Genomic DNA, 20,491 nt, shown 5'->3' with positions numbered 1-20,491 from the left:
GTGGTGCTTCAGTTGTTCCTGGGGCATAAAGGACAGATAGCTGGGACCATATTTCCCTCTGGACTGTCTCTAGACTGTCTGGCCACCAGTCTCTTTATAAGTTCATGGTTACCTCGATCCAAAATCTTGAGGTCAGGACCCAAGGCCACAAGAGCAGTGGGTCCTCCATAGAGGATTTCAAAAAGGGTCAAATTCATCTGGTAGGGGGTGTTTCTAGCTCTGAACAAGGCCAGGGGAAGGAGCACCACCCAGTCACTGCCAGTCTCTAAGGTTAACTTAGTTAAGGTCTCTTTTAAAGTTCTATTTATTCTGTCTACCTGCCCTGAGCTCTGGGGACGATATGCACAGTGAAGTTTCCAATTTGTCCCCAATACCTTTGCAAGACCCTGACTTACCTGGGACACAAAGGCAGGCCCATTATCTGAACCTATTACCTTGGGTGCTCCAAATCTGGGGAATTTCTTCCAGGATCTTCTTGGCTACGACTGAAACTGTCTCTTGTTTGGTGGGGAAGGGCTCTACCCATCCTGAGAAGGTATTTATAAAAACTAGCAAATAATTATATCCATATTTTCCAGGTTTGATTTCTGTAAAGTCTATTTCCCAACTTTTTCCTGCACCAACCTTGGTGTGATAGGCATTCACCTGTTGACAGACTCTGCAGTTCTTTACTATCTCCTCTGTTAGGTATCTTCAGTCCATGATAAACATTTTAGATCTCTTAATGGCTTCAACCAATTTTTTTTTTTTTATCCAGGTGAGTCCATTTATGCATTTGTCATAGGAGGTCTCGGGCTTGATCCCAACGTAGTGCAACTTTTCCCTCTTGGGTTTTCCATTGGCCCTCAGTCTCAAGATAGTAATTGGTGTGGTAACTGGATATCTGGGCCTCTTCCTTCCTGTTGTAGTCCAAGTGAGGCCAACCCTTAGTCCAATGCCACTCTTTGGCTTCTTGGATTAACACAGGCACAGAGTTTCCAAGGGCAACATCTTTGGCAGTCTTATCTGCCAGGTTATTTCCCTTGGCTATGAGGTTTTCTCCTTTTTGGTGGCCTGGGCAGTGAATAATGCTTACCTTGGCCGGTCTGAGGAGGGCACTTAAGAGGGCCTAAATTTCAGTTTTATTCCTGATCTCTTTTCCACTTGAAAATCCTCTCTGTTGGTAAATTCCACAGAAATCCTCTCTGTTGGTAAATTGCTCCAAGAACATGGGTAGGGGCATTCTGGGATGACCATGAATGAGTGGGATACCTGGCCCACCCCTAGATCAACTGATCTTCAGGTAGTCCATGAATATTATTTGGATCCTGTGGCCCCTTGAACCCAGGCCAACTGGCATTAATAGAGGGCTACTCAGAAAAATACAGGGTCCAAAACTTTTTTCTGACATCCACAGATAAATTGTGAGCCCTCCCCTTTACTTCAGCCCAATGCTCTACCAGAAGCCTTAAAGGAGTGGTGGATAATTTCTGTCCCATGTCTAAGAGTCTCGTCAGTATAAGTCCAAGTTCAAAATCACAGAAGACAAAGAGGACACTTAATAGTAAAAAAATAAATAAAAATTAAAAAAAAAAAAGCCTGGTAACTGAATGCCTCAGTTGACTCAGACATGAGGTCCCTGTTACCCTCTAGGGAGACCAAAATGTCCTCTGGCCTCCCGAGGTCTACTAGCATGTTTGCTTGCAGCTGAGACCAGATCTGCAGTTCTTTTAACTACAGCTTCCTCTACAAGCGCTCACACAAAGATCAGTTGAGATAGAGAAAGACAAACCACAGCATTAGAAACACAAAGACCGACACAGAAAACACAAAGTGGTACCTGGGAAAATCAGACCTCCGATTTACCGATCCACAGAGTCCCACAAGGGGCAAAATTCCCTGTCAGAGAACCAAAATGTGGAGCCCAAAGGCTACACTATGGGACCCCAAGAAGGAAACTCTCGGAGGACAACTGCAGCAATCACTAGTTTGAGCTCTTCAGCACTGGCCACGCTAGGCTAGATCAAGCTCTCCAGTTCTCCCGCCATAAAGGTTGGCTTTTAAGAGATTTTTTATGAGCAGAGATAGTACCAACAGGAGGCTACATGAGTGAGAACATTCAAGGACCCAGGCTACAGAGACTTCTCTTGTCAAGTCTAAACAAAGGACTAGCGGTAGTTTGGGTGACCCCCCATTTCGATTGACAGATTAGGTAATATATTCAATTTTTCCACCTCATAATGCAGTAGTTATCAACTTTCCTAATGCTGTGACCCCTTAATACAGTTCCTCATGTGGTGACTCCCAACCACAAAATTTCCATTGCTACTTCATAACTGTAATTTTGCTGATATGAGCCATAATATATGTGACCCCTGTGAAAGGATTGGGGGTTTTGACTGACTGCCATAATGCATCTGATTTTAGTTACACAGACAATTATGCATAGGCATAGGAGGTAAATAGGAGATTTTTCCCAGAGTTTATTAGAAGACAGTTTTGCCTTACTGCAAAACCACCCTAAAATCAGTCCAAGTCAGATCAGCCCTTCCAATCATACTGTGGTATATGCTTGGATACTGTCTAAATCTGACTGCTACCAAGAGTGGAGAAACTCACACTTTCATGTCACCCAGGGGGTTCTGAAGTTCCTGATGCATTGTTTGGAGAGGGGTGTATGCATAGTATACGCAGGAACTATGCTGCTGAGTTCATTATTATAGGGAGAACTGTGTAACCCAAAACCAAACGGGGAGCCCTAAGCTAAAGCACCTTCAGGGCTTGCTAGCGTAGCGGCCAGAGGGCAGCTGTCAGAGTTAAGGATCATGGAGGGCATTTACACATATGTCAAGTCTGTCTTGAGAATCTGAAAACATTTCTAGGTAAATGGAGTCACAGCTTTGTTTTTAAAATTAGAATAGAACTTTATTTGTGGAACTGAGATTTTGAAAATGATAGTTTATGCAATAAACTGATACATTAATCTGGATATACATTTACCATATAAGAAGAAATTTAAAAACAATGTCAAATAGCTTATCATTAAAACCAATTGTGTTTAACTTGATACTTATAAGGAATAACTTGAGCGGTATAAATAAAATTGAAAACGAATACCACTTGGGTTTGCTTTTGTAATGCAATTTTGTGTTTCATTTGTTTGGGGTGGGGATTAGAGAAAAAGAAGGCTAAAATACTTTTCTAGAGAAGTACAAAGCTTTCGTGTTTCATGGAAGTGTCTCCACAAAGCCCCAGTGGTAGAATGTCAATAAGACGTTCTCATGCACTGGCATGAGACTGTGGTGTTCCACCCAGAGCCTCTCGGACCATCGTTACTACACACCTGGGGTAGCGTGAGGACACGGCTGGTCTCCTTAACACCAGGGTCTAGTGAAGTCACTGAATCATCCAAAGGGAAATGGGTGTGAGGAAGAGGAAGCTTGTGTTTTCTAAGCTCTGCTGTGGATGAGTTCTCAGAGGCGACACTGAACAACCGTGTACAATTCTGTTTTACGAGGGTTTCACTCTTAGTTCCATATAATGGGGACATTCCAGATAACACACCGGCCCATATTAGTGTTACTTTGCCACTATGGAGAAAGTGAACTTTGATGCTGAGATCCATGCATGAACACACACATAAGCCAGCACACATTAGGGATCATCTTTGCCTACTGTAAATCACTTTATTTTGGGTGAACATGCTCACTGGGAGGGGAGACAGCTGATTCAACACTCTGGTGGCAGAAAAGTACCTCTTTAAGAATTCACCATAGTCTCGAGACAGAAAGGGTGGATACAGCTATTCACATCTGCCAGATGTGCTGCAGGCTCAGCTGGCCAATGATAAAATCAAGACTGGATGGTGGCCATGGCTGATCCAGACTCTGATCCAGACATTCTGGAAGCATGCACTGGCCTGGGGGTGTCTTTCCCTGACCAACATGATGGTGTGGCCTATGGAAATCATTTTTGCTACCATCACTGAAATCCCTACTGTGGACACTAGTCATGTTAGAGGCAACAAGCTTAAATCAATGGCCCCAAGTATTTCTTACAGCTCCCACAGGCCACTTACAAACATTCCAGAAAGTTCTATAACACAAGCTTACAATAACTCATTACACGCCACATGGCTTTTCTCATGCAGAAGAGAGTTTCTGTATCATCACCAGTGTAAGATGAAAAGAAGGAGTCTTAGCAGATATGACCATGCAGTTGGACCAGGACCTCGCTTTCCTGTCCTTCTGCCTTACTCTGCCAACTCCTACTTTCCACTGTTAGTAAAGTCACTTACACATGTCTAAGCTTGAGGATGAAGATGGAGCTAGATTTCATTGCTGACAATTTTATCTCAAGGGCCTGCTACTACACAGCCAGCTGGCACTGTTTATGTGTGCAGATTCACACATGGGATCTCTTCCTGTATTTCAATGTGGTTATGGTGGGACTCCACCTGTAGCATTTTGCCAAGAGTTTTTGATGTTTAATAAAACATAATTTTCATAGGAAATAGTATTTTTTAGAAAGCATAAGAAACCTGGTAACAAATTCATACAAATTATGCACTGAACTACTCTTTGGTTATTTTAAACAAATTTTTATACTAATGTGATACTAAAAATATAAAAATGCAACTACAGAAATTTGCTTAATCTGTAAACATAATGAACTCCGTAAACACGTATGTACTACGTGACTGCAAGCGTGAAGAGTGGCTGGTAAGGGCAAGTCATACATGTAACTCGGTTCTTCACGGCATGCTTAGAAACACTGCGTTGTGGAGCTTGTTTCGTGTTTGAAGGAATTCTAACGTGCTAACACATAATGACTCTAGCCTTGAGGATGCACAGGCAAAAAGGAGGCCTAATACTTACTACACATTGCAAATAAAAGCTTGCTCGCCTCTCCAGAGTTGCCTGTAGGCTCAAGCTGCATGCTAACAAATGTGAAATACTTCCCAAGTGAAGAAAGAGTAACTTACTTTTTTTAAACAAGTGACTTAAGTGACTAAAAACACGTGATATATTTTCCAAAGCGGCTTCAAGGGTCTAAGCGATAAGGTACACTAGGCAGGTCTACAGAATAAGGAGCGACATGTGGTACTAAGTATGTCGCATACTAAGTAGGTCGCAGCTTACTAATCATTAAAGATTTTTTTGTCCAAATTTCATCTTAAAAAAAAAAAAAGCATCCAATTTTTCCCACCAGCTACTCATTACAGATATTTCACAGTTGGAATCTCAGTAGTTTCAGAAGATGTGCCAAACAAGATGAGATACAGTTAGAACTCAGGCATACAGGACTCATATCCTGTCATACACATGAACCCTAACAACTGGACAAAGTAACTGGACAAGTGACCAAGTCAGCATGGTGGTAGCTGAAATCATAGATAAACTGTCCTCTGGTCTTGGTGGGAAAAGCCAGTGACCATCTTTTAGAAATTATTTGGAAAATGTTAAAATGTGATTTTGTTTTTGCTTTTGCTTGGAAACTATGGTGTACAAGACACCACAGCTTTTTCCTTGTAATCTAATCAACCCCATCAAAGCCCTGTGTGTTCTCAATCGCCATCTGAAGTTTATCCCAGAGTTCTTCAAACGATTCATAGGGTGGCAGGTCCAGGCGATTGAAGCTGAAAAAATTGAGAGGCTCTGGTTAGGGTTGACAGGGATGGGGGAAATGTCACCATGGTAACCATAGCACCAGTGCTACTAGTCAAGAGCAAGTTCCATCATTGCTATCAGAGGTCACAACAGCCAGGGAGGCTCTCCCAAACCCCTGTGCAGTCTTGTCCTCACACCCCTCTCCAGATAATTGGGTTCCTTGACCTTGTTAGCCTTCAAGATGGAATGTTTTAGGACTTTGGGGAAAAGTGTGGGTTTTTTTTTTTAAGGATTTATTTATTTTATGTATGACTACACTGTTACTGTCTTCAGACACACCAGAAGAGGGTATTGGATCCCATTACAGAGGGCTGCAACCCACCAAGTGGTTGCTGGCAACTGAACTCAGGAACAGTCTGTGCTCTCAACTGCTGAACAAGCTCTCCAGTCCAGGGCCTGTCTATCTTTAGCTGCCTCAATTTTGAGCCCAAGCAGCATGGGTTTCTGGATCTGTGTTCCTGTCCCTGTCTTCTAAGGCTGCCACACACCTATTACAAGAGGGTACAGCAGGGAGGGGCTATGCCCTGTCTAGGGTAAAACAGCTACTTACCAGGTATGTGCTCTTGGCAGCTTATCACGGGTGCCCCACTGTTCAACCGTGAAGGACTGTGGTCCATTCGAGCCTGTGGGGGAAGATGAGTTTCTTGGTTTAATTTACTTTACCCACAAGTCCCTAGACATTTCGAAAAACACTTTTTCATATATAGAACTAAAACAAGAAGAGAAAATGAAGCCTCCCCTGTGCTGAGATTCACTGTTGAGTTGTAAACACACCGTCTGTCACTTCACCTGAGGGTGCTGTGCCTGTGCCCTCTGCCCCACCATGGCACACCTGGTGACACTGGCTTTTTGGTAGACCCGACCCAGCTGCATCTTGAATTAGGACTTTCTTCACACGTACAAGGAGGAAGCAAGAACTTCCTTTCTGCTTTACATTCCCATTGGACCAATTTTAATTTTTCCTTGATAATGTAATGTCACTATAAAAACTGAAAATAACAGGATAAAACACAGCTAAAGGATGTAAAAGGCATTACAATCCTAGCTCATGAGGTAGCCATGAGGAGGGTTTTGTGTGGTTTCTGTGGTTTTCTTTTGATTTGTTTTTCAACGATGAATTTATAGCCTCCCACATGCCATGAAAGCACTTACTAGTGAACCACGGTCTTAGCTTTTAAAATATTTATAATTATTCATTATTATTTTCTGTGTATTTTAGAACAACCTGTGGGAGTTCTCTTCACCTATGGGTTCTGGGTATTTAACTAAAGTCATTCAGCTTGGTGGTAAGGCCTTTGACCTGCTGAGTCCTGGGGCAGGGGGTTGTTTGTCTGTTGCTGAAGACTCGGTTGTACTCTTTGAGGCTGTGCTGACCTCAAACTTCTGTCAATCTTTGTACTTCAGATTCTCAAGTACTGGGGCTCACGAGTCTTTCTGAGTGGTTTTCAGTCTTTCTTCCTAGTGCTGAGGCCCTTTAAATACAGCCTCCCATGCTGTGCTGACCCCCAACCATACAATTATTTCGTTGATACTTTATAACTGTAATTTTGCTAGTGGTTTAGACTGTAATGTAAACATCCAATATGTGAGTCCCCAAAGGGGTCACGACCTATAGGTTGAGAACCGCTAGCCTAGAGCATTTATGTACATGTGACCCTGTTACACAGTCTACAATTTTTCTCATTATGGATATTTTAGAAACTGCCTTTCTTTTTCTTTCAGAGTTTCCACTTAGCTCTCTGCAATCCTCAACATCCTAAGAGCCAGATAACTAAGCTCACATCCTGATCTGTGACTTTCCACTCTTCTTAAATCCCATAATCACTTCCAAATGTGCATGTACCACTGCCAGGTTTCTCAGAAGCATAACTTTTCATATCTTGTCCTCCATGATCAGATCACAGCTACAACTTTCAGTACCAGGGCTGGAGAGAGAGAGCTCAGCTGTTAAAAGCCCACACTGTTCTTGCAGAGGACCCGAGTTAGGCTCACAGCATCCACACTGGGCGGCTCACGACCTCCCATAATTGTAGCACTTGGGGATCTGACTTGCTTTTCTGGCCTCCACGGGCAAGCACATGATGTGCAGACATATATGAAGGGAAGACACCATTACACATAAAATAAAACGGAAAAAAAAATAAGAGTAAAGGAGGAGCTAAATGTGATCTGGGGTCCCACCATCTTCCACAAGAATGAAGAACCTTCTCAGAGTCTCTACACCAAAGCTCACACCAAACCACAAAAGATTCTCTGATCAAGAAAGCTTGGAAAAACTTACTTTTAATTTAACTTTATTTTTTACAAGTTCCTAAGAAATCATTGAGTCCTTTCTAACCTGTGGAGAGTATGTTTCAAGTCCCCTGTGGACGCCTAAAACTGACTAGTGTCAAACCCTGTGTCTGCATGCACACCCCACATGTAGGCATGTGAGCATGCTCTCTGCTCTGTGTGGAACTGAATGGACGGAATGACTGTGGGAGCTGACAGAGCCGAGGTGCGTCCTTGGGTAGGAGTGGCAGCTTAACTTTCCTTACGTAGTCTGCGTATACAGTCCACTCACTATACATCCATAGGTGTCAGCTAACACTATTTCACTGCTGTCTCCACCCAGGATGCGAGAGCAGTGGTTTTCAACCTGTGGGTTGTGACCCTTTTGGGGACTGAACGACTCCATTATAGGGGTCACCTAAGACCACCAGAAAACATAGGTATTTATGATTCATAATAGTAGCAAAATTACAGTTATAAAGTAGCAAGAGAAGGGTCTGCATAATACAAGGAACTGTACTAAAGGGTTGCAGCATTAGGAAGAGTGGAAAAGCAGAACTGGGCCAGAGGTGATGCTGTTTCTTGGAGCACAGAGAGAACACAGCTCAAGGAAGGAAAGTAACTCAACCATTTGTCAGTTTCTCTGTCACTATCCAATTAGAAGGTAGCGGCACCATCCACTAGGCTGGCATTTTACCACTCAGGTTGTCTCCGAAGCCCTCAACTGAATTTTTAAAAATTAAACTTGAAATGGTAGAAGCTTGAAGACTCTCAGCTATGAAAATGACAGGTTCCATGCACTTCTGAAAGAGCTACACAGGACCCTTACCATAGAGTTCAGCAAAGCCATTCATAGGTACACGGGATGTGCCAGTAACAAACTGAAGTAAGCGTATTCTTTTTTCTGAATCCATCATCAAAACAGCCTGAAAAACAAAAAGACTTCTGCTAGAGAAGAGCTCTGAAAAACCTGACAAACTGTCCTGGAAAAGCCATTAGAGACCCTGGAGGCAGTGGTGGCGGCAGGAGGATCTCTCTGAGTTCAAAGCAGTCTGGTCTAGAGAGTAAGTTCCAGGATAGCCAGGGCTACACAGAGAACCCTTATCTTGAAAAACAAAAACAAACAAGCAAAAGTCATTAGAATTTAAAGAATAAAAACAAGTTTTATTCTTTTTCTCAAAAAACCTTATTTCTAAGACTTTTCTCTCAGAAATGGATAGATAGTTCAGCAACTAAGAATGTTCTTGCAGATGGCCTGGATTCAGTTCCCAGCATCCACAAGTTGGTTCACAATTGTCTATAATTGTAACTCCAGGGGAATCTTGCACCCTCTTTTGTTTCTATAATTATTGCACACATGTGATACAAACTCACGCAAGTACACACACACACACTCACACACAAATTAAAAACAAAAACCTTTAACAGTTACGTGTATTGATATTACTGAAAGGCATCCCTGTAAGAACTTGGAGGAGCCATGTTACAGGTCCCTGAGAGCACTCCCAGCTGGGGAGAGCTGGTGTGCCTACTGAGCTCCTTTCCTATAATCCCGAGCACTTTCCTACTTACCGCTGGACCCTGGGAAGGTGGACTCACACTGAAAAGCATATTATGCAAAATTAAAGGTCTGTTTGCTTTGCTGGTACACTTCTCAGAGTCACCCTAGGAGGTATAGTGTGACTGTGAGTTTCAGATTACCTTCCAGAACCAGTGGATGACCTGGTGGTTTAAGCTGTAGCCATTTTTGTATTTGGTATGTTCCCTCCAGTCGTTCACGTCTACATCTCCCAGACCACACATGAGAAGCTGCAGACAGATATGCAGATAGATAGTCAGAACTGTGAGCAGGAAAAGCCAGTGCAAAGCTCTGTTGTTGTTCTCTCCCCTTGACAGGGTCTCATTATCTACCTCTGGACGTTCTGGAACTCATTATATAGATCAGGCTGGCCTCAAATTCAGAGGTTCACCTGCCTCTGTCCCTCAGTGCTGGGATTAGAGGTGTGCACCATTAGATCCAACCAAAGCTGTTTTAATATAAAATATTTCTCTTTCTTGATCTATTTCATTACATGTATATATGTGGCAGCATGTGCATGTCATGTTGTGAGTGACAAAGTCAGAGGACAACTCGTGGAGTCCATCTCCACTCCAGGGGTGGCAGGCTTGGTGTTTAAGTGTTTTTCCCACTGAGCCACCTTGTCCGCCCTCCAGTTCTCTTTTTAAAGACAGGACCCCTGGTAGCCCAAACAATGTAGCTGTGGATGACATGAACTACTGGTCTTGCTTCCACCTCCCAAGTGGTGGATACCAGGTGTGCAGCACCACACCCGTTCTACAGTATGCTTAGAATGGGGCCCAGGGCTTCACACACACTAAGGAAGCACCATCCCTCCTCCCTCCTTCTTCTGCACTCCTCCATCCCCTCTACTGCACATCAGCGGTGCCGAGGACTGAACTTGGGGCCTGGGGTGCTCACCAATGAACTCCATTCCCAAGCACACAGACAAACAGCTCTTACCTCCAGTTCATTCTCATCGAAGATCTTGATGAGATCCTGTGGTATCAGTTCAAAAAATCCCTAGAAGGAAAGGAGTATGTTGGAAGCTGGCTAGCAGGCATGGCTATGCTCAAGAAGATGTTGTCACTACACATTCACAAACTCTTCACTGTGATCTCAATATGGCTATTCTGTCCTTATTTCTCAAAGTGGCTGTGTTAAAAGCCTCCTTCCTCCCTCTTTATACCTTGTTAACAGTACTGAGAAGACTGAGGCAGACAGAAGCCTATCCCTCATCTTGGCCACGCCCACTGAGGAGGGAAGACCCCTCAGCAGGCCTCATCACCTGCTGCTGCTTCCTCAGCTCCATTCTCCTCTCCCTCAGCCACTGAAGCCGGCCTGAGCCTCATCTGCCTTACCGCTTACTCCTTCCTTTCCCAGCCAAGTGTGTAAAGCTAAACCAAGTCCTCTGTACTCTGGCTGCCCCTCCACCACACTGCCACCCATCCTGTTGTAGTCGGAACCAAGGCCAGCACTGTAGCTGTCTGGTAAACACTTTATATTTCTATCCTGTTTGATTTTTGTCTAAAACATTACACTTGTGCCTCTGTGTCTGTGTAAATGTATGGGTATAAATGTCCCAGAGCACATGTGTAGAGGTCAGAGGAGAGCTGTCAGGAGTCAGCTCTCTCTTTCCATCCACTATGTGATGTGCCCAGGGTTCACACCCGCATGTGTCCAGGGTTCACAACCATGTCCTCAGGGTTGGCAGTACACACCTTAACCCACTGAGCCATCTCGACCTGCTCTTAACATTACTTACTTTCTCCCCACCCCTTTTATTGATAGGTTCTTACTACGCAGCCGAGGCTGGCCTTGGGCTTGCAGTAATTTGGCCTCAGCCTCCAACCATGGCATATCTGTGCCTTTGTTAATTTCCTCCAATTTTTCCTTTCTTCTGTATTCCTCCAGTCCCCAGCTTAATCCCCACTTTGCCCCTCTCTCCTTCCCAGTAAGATTCTAAGGATTCTGGAAGACAGAGCAGGAAGATTTGCCCAGGAAGATATAGTGAGACTGACATATAGCACCTGAGCAGAGGTAATCAGCCATGTGGCAGAATAAAGATTGAAATAAATGGGTTATCTTAAGTTATGACTCTAGTTAGAGAAGAACCGAGCTATATGGCCAGGGCACTTGTAAATATATTTTTAGTATGAGTCTTATTTCTGGGAGCATGGGGCTGGAAAAAAAGAACCAGGACCCAACTTGTACACTCCAGAGGGTCCTTTACTGGTCTCCATGGGCATGCATATGCATATTATTTTAAAAACATAAAATATACTGAGAAAGGCTTTACAGAGCCTGCCACAAATTACCCCTCTCAGACAGGCGGACCTTTGAAGTTTTGGTGTGGCAAGCAAGAGTGCTGAGGACTTACCTCTTTAAAAGCAGCCATTTGCTTCTGAATTCGGTTCACAAATCGCCATTGTATTACAAGGCTAAAAGGAAGAAAAAAATAAAAACATTTCTTTCTGCATCCCTCCCACATATAAACAAGAAACAATTTTAGGACGTGTTTACTCCACTCAGAAACAGACTAGAGCTGGTCCCAAGGCAAAAGCCAAACAAAAGCAGGAGAACTAGGGTGTGCTTTTCCTAGGAAAACAGATTCTGGCATGGAGGAGGAAAGAACAAGCAAAGGAAAAATCTTGAAGAAGGAGGAGGAAGAGGAGGAGGAAGGGGAGGAAGAGGAAGGAAGAAGGGGAGGAGGAAGAGGAGGAAGAAGGAGGAGGAAGAAGAGGAGGAGGAGAAGGAAGAAGGGGAGGAGGAAGAGAGAGGAGGAAGAAGGAGGAGGAGGAGAAGGAGAAGGAGAAGAGGAAGAGGAAGAAGAAGAAGAGGAGGAGGAGGAGCCGGGCAGTGGTGGCGCACGCCTTTAATCCCAGCACTTGGGAGGCAGAGGCAGGCGGATTTCTGAGTTCGAGGCCAGCCTGGTCTACAAAGTGAGTTCCAGGACAGCCAGGGCTACACAGAGAAACCCTGTCTCGAAAAACAAAACAAAAAAAAAAAAGAAAAAAAAAAAAGGAGGAGGAGGAGAAGAAGGGCAGGAGGAAGAAAAGGAGGAAGATGAAGAAGAAAGAGGAAGAGGAGGAGAAAGAGGAGGAGGACGAAGAAGAGGAAACAGGAAAAAGTAGCGTGGAATTATTTCTAGGAAAATATTTAGAAATAAAGTACTCACTAGATATACTCCTTCTTGTTCTTATTGGTGACAACAATCTCTGATCCACCAGTTTTCAGTTCATGTTGATGTGTCTAAATTAAACATAAATGTTGTTTTTGTGAGGAAAATGAGGAGAAAAAGTGAACTTGAGTTACACCAGAAACCTGGTGTTTTAAACTAAATCCATTCAAAAGCTAAAAGCTAAGAAAATTTAAGTATTAGTTCTACTAAAGTAAATACAAAACCAGTCACATGTCAGTGTGAGTACAAATGCTGGCTGAGGGACAGCTTTTGTTTCCAGAGAATGAATGTACAAGCTGAACACAGAAGGATATCAAGTGCATACTGATGCCTACACTTAGGTGACAACATTGATTTTGCAAAAGATGTTTAGTATTAGAAAATCCACAGACCTGTCCAAAAAGTTCTTCATCTATGATAAATCTCAGGTCCAGCTCCGTTGGGTCATTTTCAAGAATCCATCGCAGAGAACTGTAATATTCACTATCCTAGAAGGAAAATTATACTCTAATTAATTAATTAATTTTGCAGTGCTAGGCATTGAATTCAGCTTAGAATTGCATATTCCAGGCTCGTGCTCTACCTCTGACCGATACCCCTAAGAAAAAACTGCACTTAAAAAAAAATCTGTATATAGAAAGACAAGAAAGACACCTGAACGACCATGACAACCACATTAGTGAGATACTTAGTCAATAAAGCATTTGCCTCACAAGTATGAGGATCTGAGTTTAGATCCCCACCATAACATAGGGAAAGCTGGGGCACAGGGCACACACCTGTCTGAGTTCATTGCTGGGCAGTACTAGAAAATTTCAAATTAAATATGACATCTTACCCAACTCACACAATAACCATGTGCTCTTATAGTTTCCAAAGATTCCTGCTGGAGTTGGGGATGTGGCTCGCTCAACTGGTATAGTACTTACAATTACTAGTATGTGTAAAGCCCTGGGTTTGATTCCTAGAAAAGCATAAACCAGCTGTGGTGGTATACACTTGTAATCATAGCACCCAGAAGAGGCTCAGAAGTCATGGCTGGCTATACAGTGCGTTTGAGGCCAGTCTGTGTTCCATAAGACATTGTTTCAAACAACAAGAAAAAGCACAGCAAAGAATCCACTGGGCCTGGAGAGATAGCTCAGTGCTTAAAGCTCTGGCTGCTATTACAGAAGAACGAGATTTATTTTCCAGCAGCCAAGTCACAGCTTATAACCATCTGTCACTCCAGCTTCAGGGGACAGAGCATCCCTTTCTGGCCTCTGAGGGTACCAGGCATATACATGGTGAAGATACATACATGCTGGCAAAACACTCATACACATAAAATAAAAATCATACTGTTTGTAGCTGACCATGGAAGCCATGTGTATCCACATTGCACAGGCCACACACAAGACTTGGTCCTTGGGCTTCTGTTTCCTTACAGGAGCGCTCAATGCCTGCCTTTGGAGTGCCCGGCTTTAAATATTTGCCATCCAATAAACACAACTGTAACTCAAAAGGTGATGCAAAAGATATCTAACTATTGTGCAGTGTAAAGAAACTAGCGGAGGTCTGGAAAGACTCCTCAGTGGGTAAAACCAACTGTCACCGAGCATGATGACCTGAGTGCAATCAGTGGGACCCACATGACAGAAGGAGAGAAGCGACTATGGTCAACCATCCTTTGACCTCCACAGGTGTGCCATGTACAAGCAACGCTCCCCTCCCCCAACTAAACAAATGAAATAGAAATAATTAAGTGTAAATTTAAAACATTAGCAGAAAGTTGCCTACAGAGAGAGCTCAGTGGGTAAATGAACATGCCACTACACTTAATGAGCAGAATCAATCCCTGGAATCCACATGGTGGAAAGAGAACTGATTCCCTCTCTACGTAGGTGCCTATACCCACACACAAACAAAATATGCAAATGTAAAAGAATTCAACAGAAGATGTACCTAATAGTGGCAGTGCATGAAAAACAGATGGACTGATGGACAGAGGCACGGGAATAAAGTCAGTGTGGTGGATACAGGCATGAAACAGGAAAAAGGGCCACCACAGAAAAAGTGGGCAGTGGCTATGCACATCTTCACTGCAAAGTTCCTTTCAGTATATTAAATGACAGAAAGTGTTCACCTGCCTATTTCTGTGTGTAGATGACTCCGTATGGTGTGTGTGTAGGATAGCATATGCACCCACTGAGCACATGGGCTCTTGCACACTCACTCTCTGCTTTGTCTCAGTGAGATGGCTTCTTTGCTGACCCTGGAATTAAGTTCATGGGTTGCAAAGCCCAGAAATCCTGCAGCCTCTGCCTCCAACAGTGCTGAGATTTCAGATACCCACACAGACACAACCAACTTTTTAGTGTACGCAAGGATGTAAACTCGGGTTCTTGTGCATTTCTTTTTTTTTTTTTTTGGTGCCCAGCAAATGTTCTTACCCACTAGGCCATCTCCTTAGCCTCATCTATATTTTAACACATTAAAATTTATTAATTTGTTTTTCCTATAAACCACCTGGGCTGTGTGTGCAGCCGAGCGGCACGGCACTCACGCAGCATGCCCATCCACCATTCAGCCAACTCTGCAAGTCATCACCTGCCTATTAAGTCTCCCATATGCTAATGTGTAAGAGAGACCTACCACGGACTCCATGTCGTGCAGTGTTATCAGTTTCTGAAGCATCATCTTGTAAAACGGGCGAATAAAAAACCCTTGTGAAAAACAAAGTATTTTTAAGATGACTATTAATCAAAAAAACAACAGCAACAAAAAAATACATGAAAGTTTGCTACTTGATGCTAACCATCCAACAGCTTGCCATGATAAACTGCCATCCCAGCCACACGACCAATGAACTTGAAGTATGAGAGGTGATCTTCATTACACAAGCCCGAGTTAGGATTTATCTGTAGGGTGTAATTATCCCTGTAAAGACAAACCACACTCATGTGATCCTCTCAGTATTTCATAGAAGAAAAAAACTTATGTAGACAAATGATAATAAAAAATCCCCCTTTTGTTATTTTCCTGTCCTAAAATCACTCGATCTGATAATGGTTTTAAATAGTCACCTCTGTCAAACGGTGGAAATAGTCCCAAAGGACACGCAAACAGACAGAAAAAAAAACCTTGCTGCTTGACCAGACTTTGAAGACAGGTTGTTGGCCAACCATTTCCTCTGAACTTCAAATACTACCCCTTGGAAAGACAGAGAGGCTCACAAGACTCAGGAAGAGCACCTGCTGCTACTGTAGAAGACCTGCAGTTCAATTCCCAGCACCTACAACACAGCTAACAACCATCTGGAACATCAGTTCAGGTGCCCTCTTCTGGTCTATGAGGGTACTGAATGCATGTGGTGCATAGGTATACATGCAGGTGAAAACCTATTCACATTAAGTGAAATTTAAAACAAAGACCCAGGAAGTTAGTCCCTCCCCTGGGTTAGGTAAAGCAGCAGCAAGGGAGAACAGACTCTGACCAACAGAGCTCTTGAAGTCACGCAGGGAACTCCAGGGACACAGCCTCTGTAGGGCCTCACCCATGCTAGGAAGGGCTTCTCCATTACCCTTATGAGTCATAAGAATCCCTCACCCACACTTCTGAAAGTACTTCAAGTAAGCCCACTGGTTTGCCACGTTGGGCTTTGGTAAGAATACTAAGTTGGTCTGTTCTTGGCACCCTATCTGGGGTGAAGAGAAGTTTGTTCATGTTTTCCAAGGAAATGTCACTTGACATATGCTAAGTGAAATAAATAATCCATATACTTCAGCTAAGTGCTGTATGGTCCCATGTATCTAATATAAGTATGTAGTCAGATTCACAGAGAATAGTAGATTGGTGGCTACCATTTATATGGAGGGAAAATTGTTTAATGAATGCAGAATTGTTTCAGGAGGATGGGAAAGGTTACAGAGATCAATAATACAGAATGCACTTGAAATGCCAGCCAAGCGTGTGCGTACAGACGGCTGGGGCAGGCACTCTGTGGAGGAGGGCCTGCCTACCATGTGCAATCCACAGCACACACACACAAGGTTACATTGGTAATTTCTATGTTCTATACATTATATACAATTCTTATGTTCTACAACACAATTTAAAAAAAGCCATTTCTGAAATATCTCCTTGTGGCACCAATCATGTAGCCATGCTTTCTAACATGCAACCTAATTTTGGAGACTGTAACCTAGTACGCAGTCATTTAAAGTATTTATGAAAACTGTGAGGACGTGTGGATGAAGTCTTAGCTCATCAGGAGGCTGAGGCAGCAGGACTGGTGAAGTCCATTCAACTTGGACCTGGTAAGAAGAGGAACTTACGTAGCAGAATATTCGAACAGGCCGTAATAAGGATTAAACATTTCCTTTGAGATGAGGAAGAACCACTCTCTGGCAACTCCTCCATAGTCAAGGCCCTTTTCACCATCAAACTCGATCCAGAGGCGTGCCTTGAGGAAGTCAGCTCTTTTTACACCCATAATTCTCCGGTAAGAATCCTCCAGAATGTTTGCGCGGCGAAGTTTCATTTCAAATTTGTTTGGAATGTCAGTCTGCACAGTCAGGGAGAGAGACATGTTTTAAATCAGCCCAGCATGTTTCCAACACTGTACTAGGTGGCCACAGCCCAATTCCTTTAAGTAAAGCCACCAGGAAAAACCCACTTAGTTGTACTGACCTTTCTTTCCCTACCCTGCTTTAAGAAACAGGGTCCATTTTTGTCATCTAGGTTGGCCATTCACTTGCTCAGATTAGCCTAGAACTCAAGGTCTTCTACCCTCAAGGCCTCTCCCATCCCACCCAGTCTGGACTTATTAATACACATGCCCACTTTCAGTTTGGAAGTGGTATCATTTCTGATTTTTATGTCTAAAGAAGCTGAAGATGATAAGAACAAAACAGAGCCTAGAAGGCATTTAGCCAGCACTGTGTTTCTCACTGCTGGCTACTCGCTACCTGCCTGTTCTTACTCCTATTCCAGGCATTGTCCTGAGTTTGATGGTTTCAATCACTCATTGATATGCCATTGTCTCTGTTTTAACACAAGGAAACTAGAAGCCGAGGGTTGAGCCAGGCTCTGCTCTTTTTTTGTAGGACTTCTGGCTCCCTCACCTGTGCTTTGGAGACAAATACAAATAACCACACCTCAGATTGTACTGTAAGGACTATAGCATGTATCTGATTGCTTTATCCTTGAGTGCTTTGTGTGCAACTGTCAAGTGGGTACTGTTACAAGTTCTCAGTCTTCTGCCAATTCAAAGAAAGACAGACCAGCTCTCAGGAGAACACATCAACCTGTTAGAATATTTAGGGAAAACAGAAAGTCCAAGGGGAACTTACTATCAACAGCCCACAGAAGCAATACAGGCACTGCACTGGTTCTTCCTGGTACGTGTAAAGGTTAAATAATGGTAGGAATGGAGAGAAGTGTTTTTAAAGACTAATTACCAGGCACCTGGGTGCAGGGAGAGTCTTCCCCTGAGTCAGACCTTGTATGCAGGAGGGATATGGAAAGGGAACTAAACTCTAGGTGTAGACAGTAGGATACAGTATAGGGACAGAGGTGAAAAGTTAAACTTTAGTCCTGTCAAGTCCAAACTAACAGGAGCCATGAGAACCAGGACTGAGGTCTTCGAAGCCCAAAGGCAGGAAGACTGTTGTGACTGGAGGCTCACATTATGGATTCCAGACCAGACTGTTTAAAACACCATGGGTCCGTTTGCTTATATTTAAAAACTGAGTACTGTGTGTGTGCACATGCACATGTTTGTAGACAGGCACATGCATGCCACAAGGTCATGTGTAGGTCAGAGGACAAATATTTGTGCCTGTGAATGTGCAAACCTGAGGGCAATATTCATTGTCTTCCTCAATTTCTCAATACTGTATCTTCCTTTTATTCCCCTTTGGAGATACGTTCTCACTATGTAGTCCTGGATGGCCTGGAATTCTCTATGTAGGCAAAACTGGATTCAAGCTCATAGAAATCTGCCTGCTTCTGCCTCCCAAGTCCTGGGATAAAAGGTGTGCACCACTAGGCCCAAACTCCCATCTTTTAAAAACTTTGTTTTGTTTTTGAGACAGTGTTTCTCTGTGTAACCCTTCTTGTCCTGAACTCTCTATGAAGACCAGGCTTGACTCAAACTCAAGAGATCAATCTACCCATATCCCTCATCAAATGCTTTAACATCAGAACGCGTAAAAGTAGAAATTTATACACAAAGCTATTGTTTAAGGATATGACCAAAGTTCGGAAGAATTTAAAAGACATTTATATGTAAAAATTTTATTGGGGAATATAATATGTACATAAAATAAAAATACTATGTACTAAAAATAAAAAAGTAGTGTTTTATTTTGTTAAATTTGTGAATGAAAAGCTCTGGTATCCAACCCACCATTTTGAATTCCTGGAAAAGTAACTCAAAAAGGCACAATCTTGTACTGCCACCTAGTGGCCTGAGCCCTAAACTGCAGGGAAAGGAGGAAGGGACTAGTCCATGAAGAAGGCATTTAAAATGTTGGTTATACCAAGGCATGGTCATTTAATTCTAAACACAATGAAGTTTGGTCATTGGAAAGAGTGACGAGCATATCTACCCAGCATAAGGAAATGAGCAACACCACCACCCATCTGTACTGGTGCTCACTGTTAACTTTTAAATTGTGTAAAGATGTGTTGTGTTTAAAGCTGAGAATGGATGGCTAATTAACACTTAAGGTAGTAAAGGGTCCAGAAGTCTGGAACACAAACACAAAGAAAAGAAAAATCTTCTGAGCACTAAGTTAAAAGACCAAACACTAGGAGGGCAGTCTTAGGATGTTTTTCTAAATTACAAAGACTCCTGAAAAAATACACATGAATGTAAGCACGCTATTTATTTAGTGAGTTATCAAAAATATTTGCATCCCAGGACTGGAGAGATGGCTCAGCAGTTAAGAGTATATACTGCTCACACAGAGGACCTGAGCTCTGCTCACAGGATTCACAGTAAGCAGCTCACAACCACCTATAGGTACAGGGTATACTATTGATGCCTTGGCAAATATAGCACCTGCACACACAATTAAAATTGTAATTTAGTTTTGTCTCTTTGAAAGGTGTCACTATGTATCCTTGGTTGTCCTTGAGTATCGGAAAGGCAACTGCCTCTGCCTCCTGAGTGCTGGGATTAATGGCATGCACCACCGTGTCTAGCCTGTAAAAGTAATAATCTTTTAAAAATCATGGAGCTGAAGAGATAGCTCAGTGGCTAAGAGAACTTGCTACTTCTGTAGAGGACCCAGATTCAGGCCCAGGGCAGGTTACCCACCCTTAAGTGCAGTTGCAGAGACCCAGCACTCTCTTCTGCCTTCCACAGGCACCAGGTCAGGTATGCACGAGGACAATTCTCATACATGCTGAATAAATGAATCTTTGAAAAATAATTTAAAACATACACACAATGCCATTTTCTATGAGCAGCTGTTATGATGTCACCCACCTGCTTCTTCAGCTTCCGTCGGAAGAACTCATACTTTCTCTTGTAATCTCTGGAGTAGGGCACTGCCTGTCGTAGAGAACATTTGAAAAAATGAAGAAGTTTAGGTTGTTTTTATTCCAAACAACATTATACGCTCCCCCTGGATATTTTAATGAATGTATATAAACGCAAAGAATTATTTAGACATTAAAGTTTCATATGAAGAAAAGTAAACAGAAAACTTAATTTAAAAAAAATTTCTCTTTAAGATAAAATTGTATTCAGCAGTCTCCGTGGCTGCAATTTTCTTCATGTAATTTCTTTTCCCTTTTTTAAAGACAGTCTTTCTATATATCACTGGCTATTCTTGAATTCTC

At 42.9% G+C, this 20,491-nt stretch overlaps 1 protein-coding gene across 2 annotated transcripts in view; it reads right to left on the bottom strand.

Annotated features, from left to right (window-relative positions):
- Window positions 1–2,878: 2,878 nt before the first annotated feature.
- Window positions 2,879–20,491, bottom strand: part of Nedd4 (NEDD4 E3 ubiquitin protein ligase) — a 93,220-nt gene continuing 75,607 nt past the window's right edge. For both annotated transcript variants that reach the window (XM_028771355.1, XM_028771354.1), the window contains 12 exons: window positions 20,136–20,201; window positions 16,975–17,204; window positions 15,456–15,577; window positions 15,293–15,363; window positions 13,051–13,146; window positions 12,656–12,729; window positions 11,858–11,918; window positions 10,441–10,500; window positions 9,621–9,728; window positions 8,749–8,845; window positions 6,199–6,271; window positions 2,879–5,617 (listed from right to left, as the gene is read on the bottom strand). In XM_028771355.1, the coding sequence (XP_028627188.1) occupies window positions 5,515–5,617; window positions 6,199–6,271; window positions 8,749–8,845; window positions 9,621–9,728; window positions 10,441–10,500; window positions 11,858–11,918; window positions 12,656–12,729; window positions 13,051–13,146; window positions 15,293–15,363; window positions 15,456–15,577; window positions 16,975–17,204; window positions 20,136–20,201 (1,161 nt within the window). In that variant the 3' untranslated portion in view covers window positions 2,879–5,514. The remainder of the gene's footprint in view (window positions 5,618–6,198; window positions 6,272–8,748; window positions 8,846–9,620; window positions 9,729–10,440; window positions 10,501–11,857; window positions 11,919–12,655; window positions 12,730–13,050; window positions 13,147–15,292; window positions 15,364–15,455; window positions 15,578–16,974; window positions 17,205–20,135; window positions 20,202–20,491) is intronic.

Source organism: Grammomys surdaster, unplaced genomic scaffold, assembly GCF_004785775.1.
Source record: "Grammomys surdaster isolate TR1022 unplaced genomic scaffold, NIH_TR_1.0 206, whole genome shotgun sequence".
NCBI classification, from domain to species: Eukaryota; Metazoa; Chordata; class Mammalia; order Rodentia; family Muridae; genus Grammomys; species Grammomys surdaster.
This window is presented reverse-complemented; position numbering and strand designations above follow the sequence as displayed.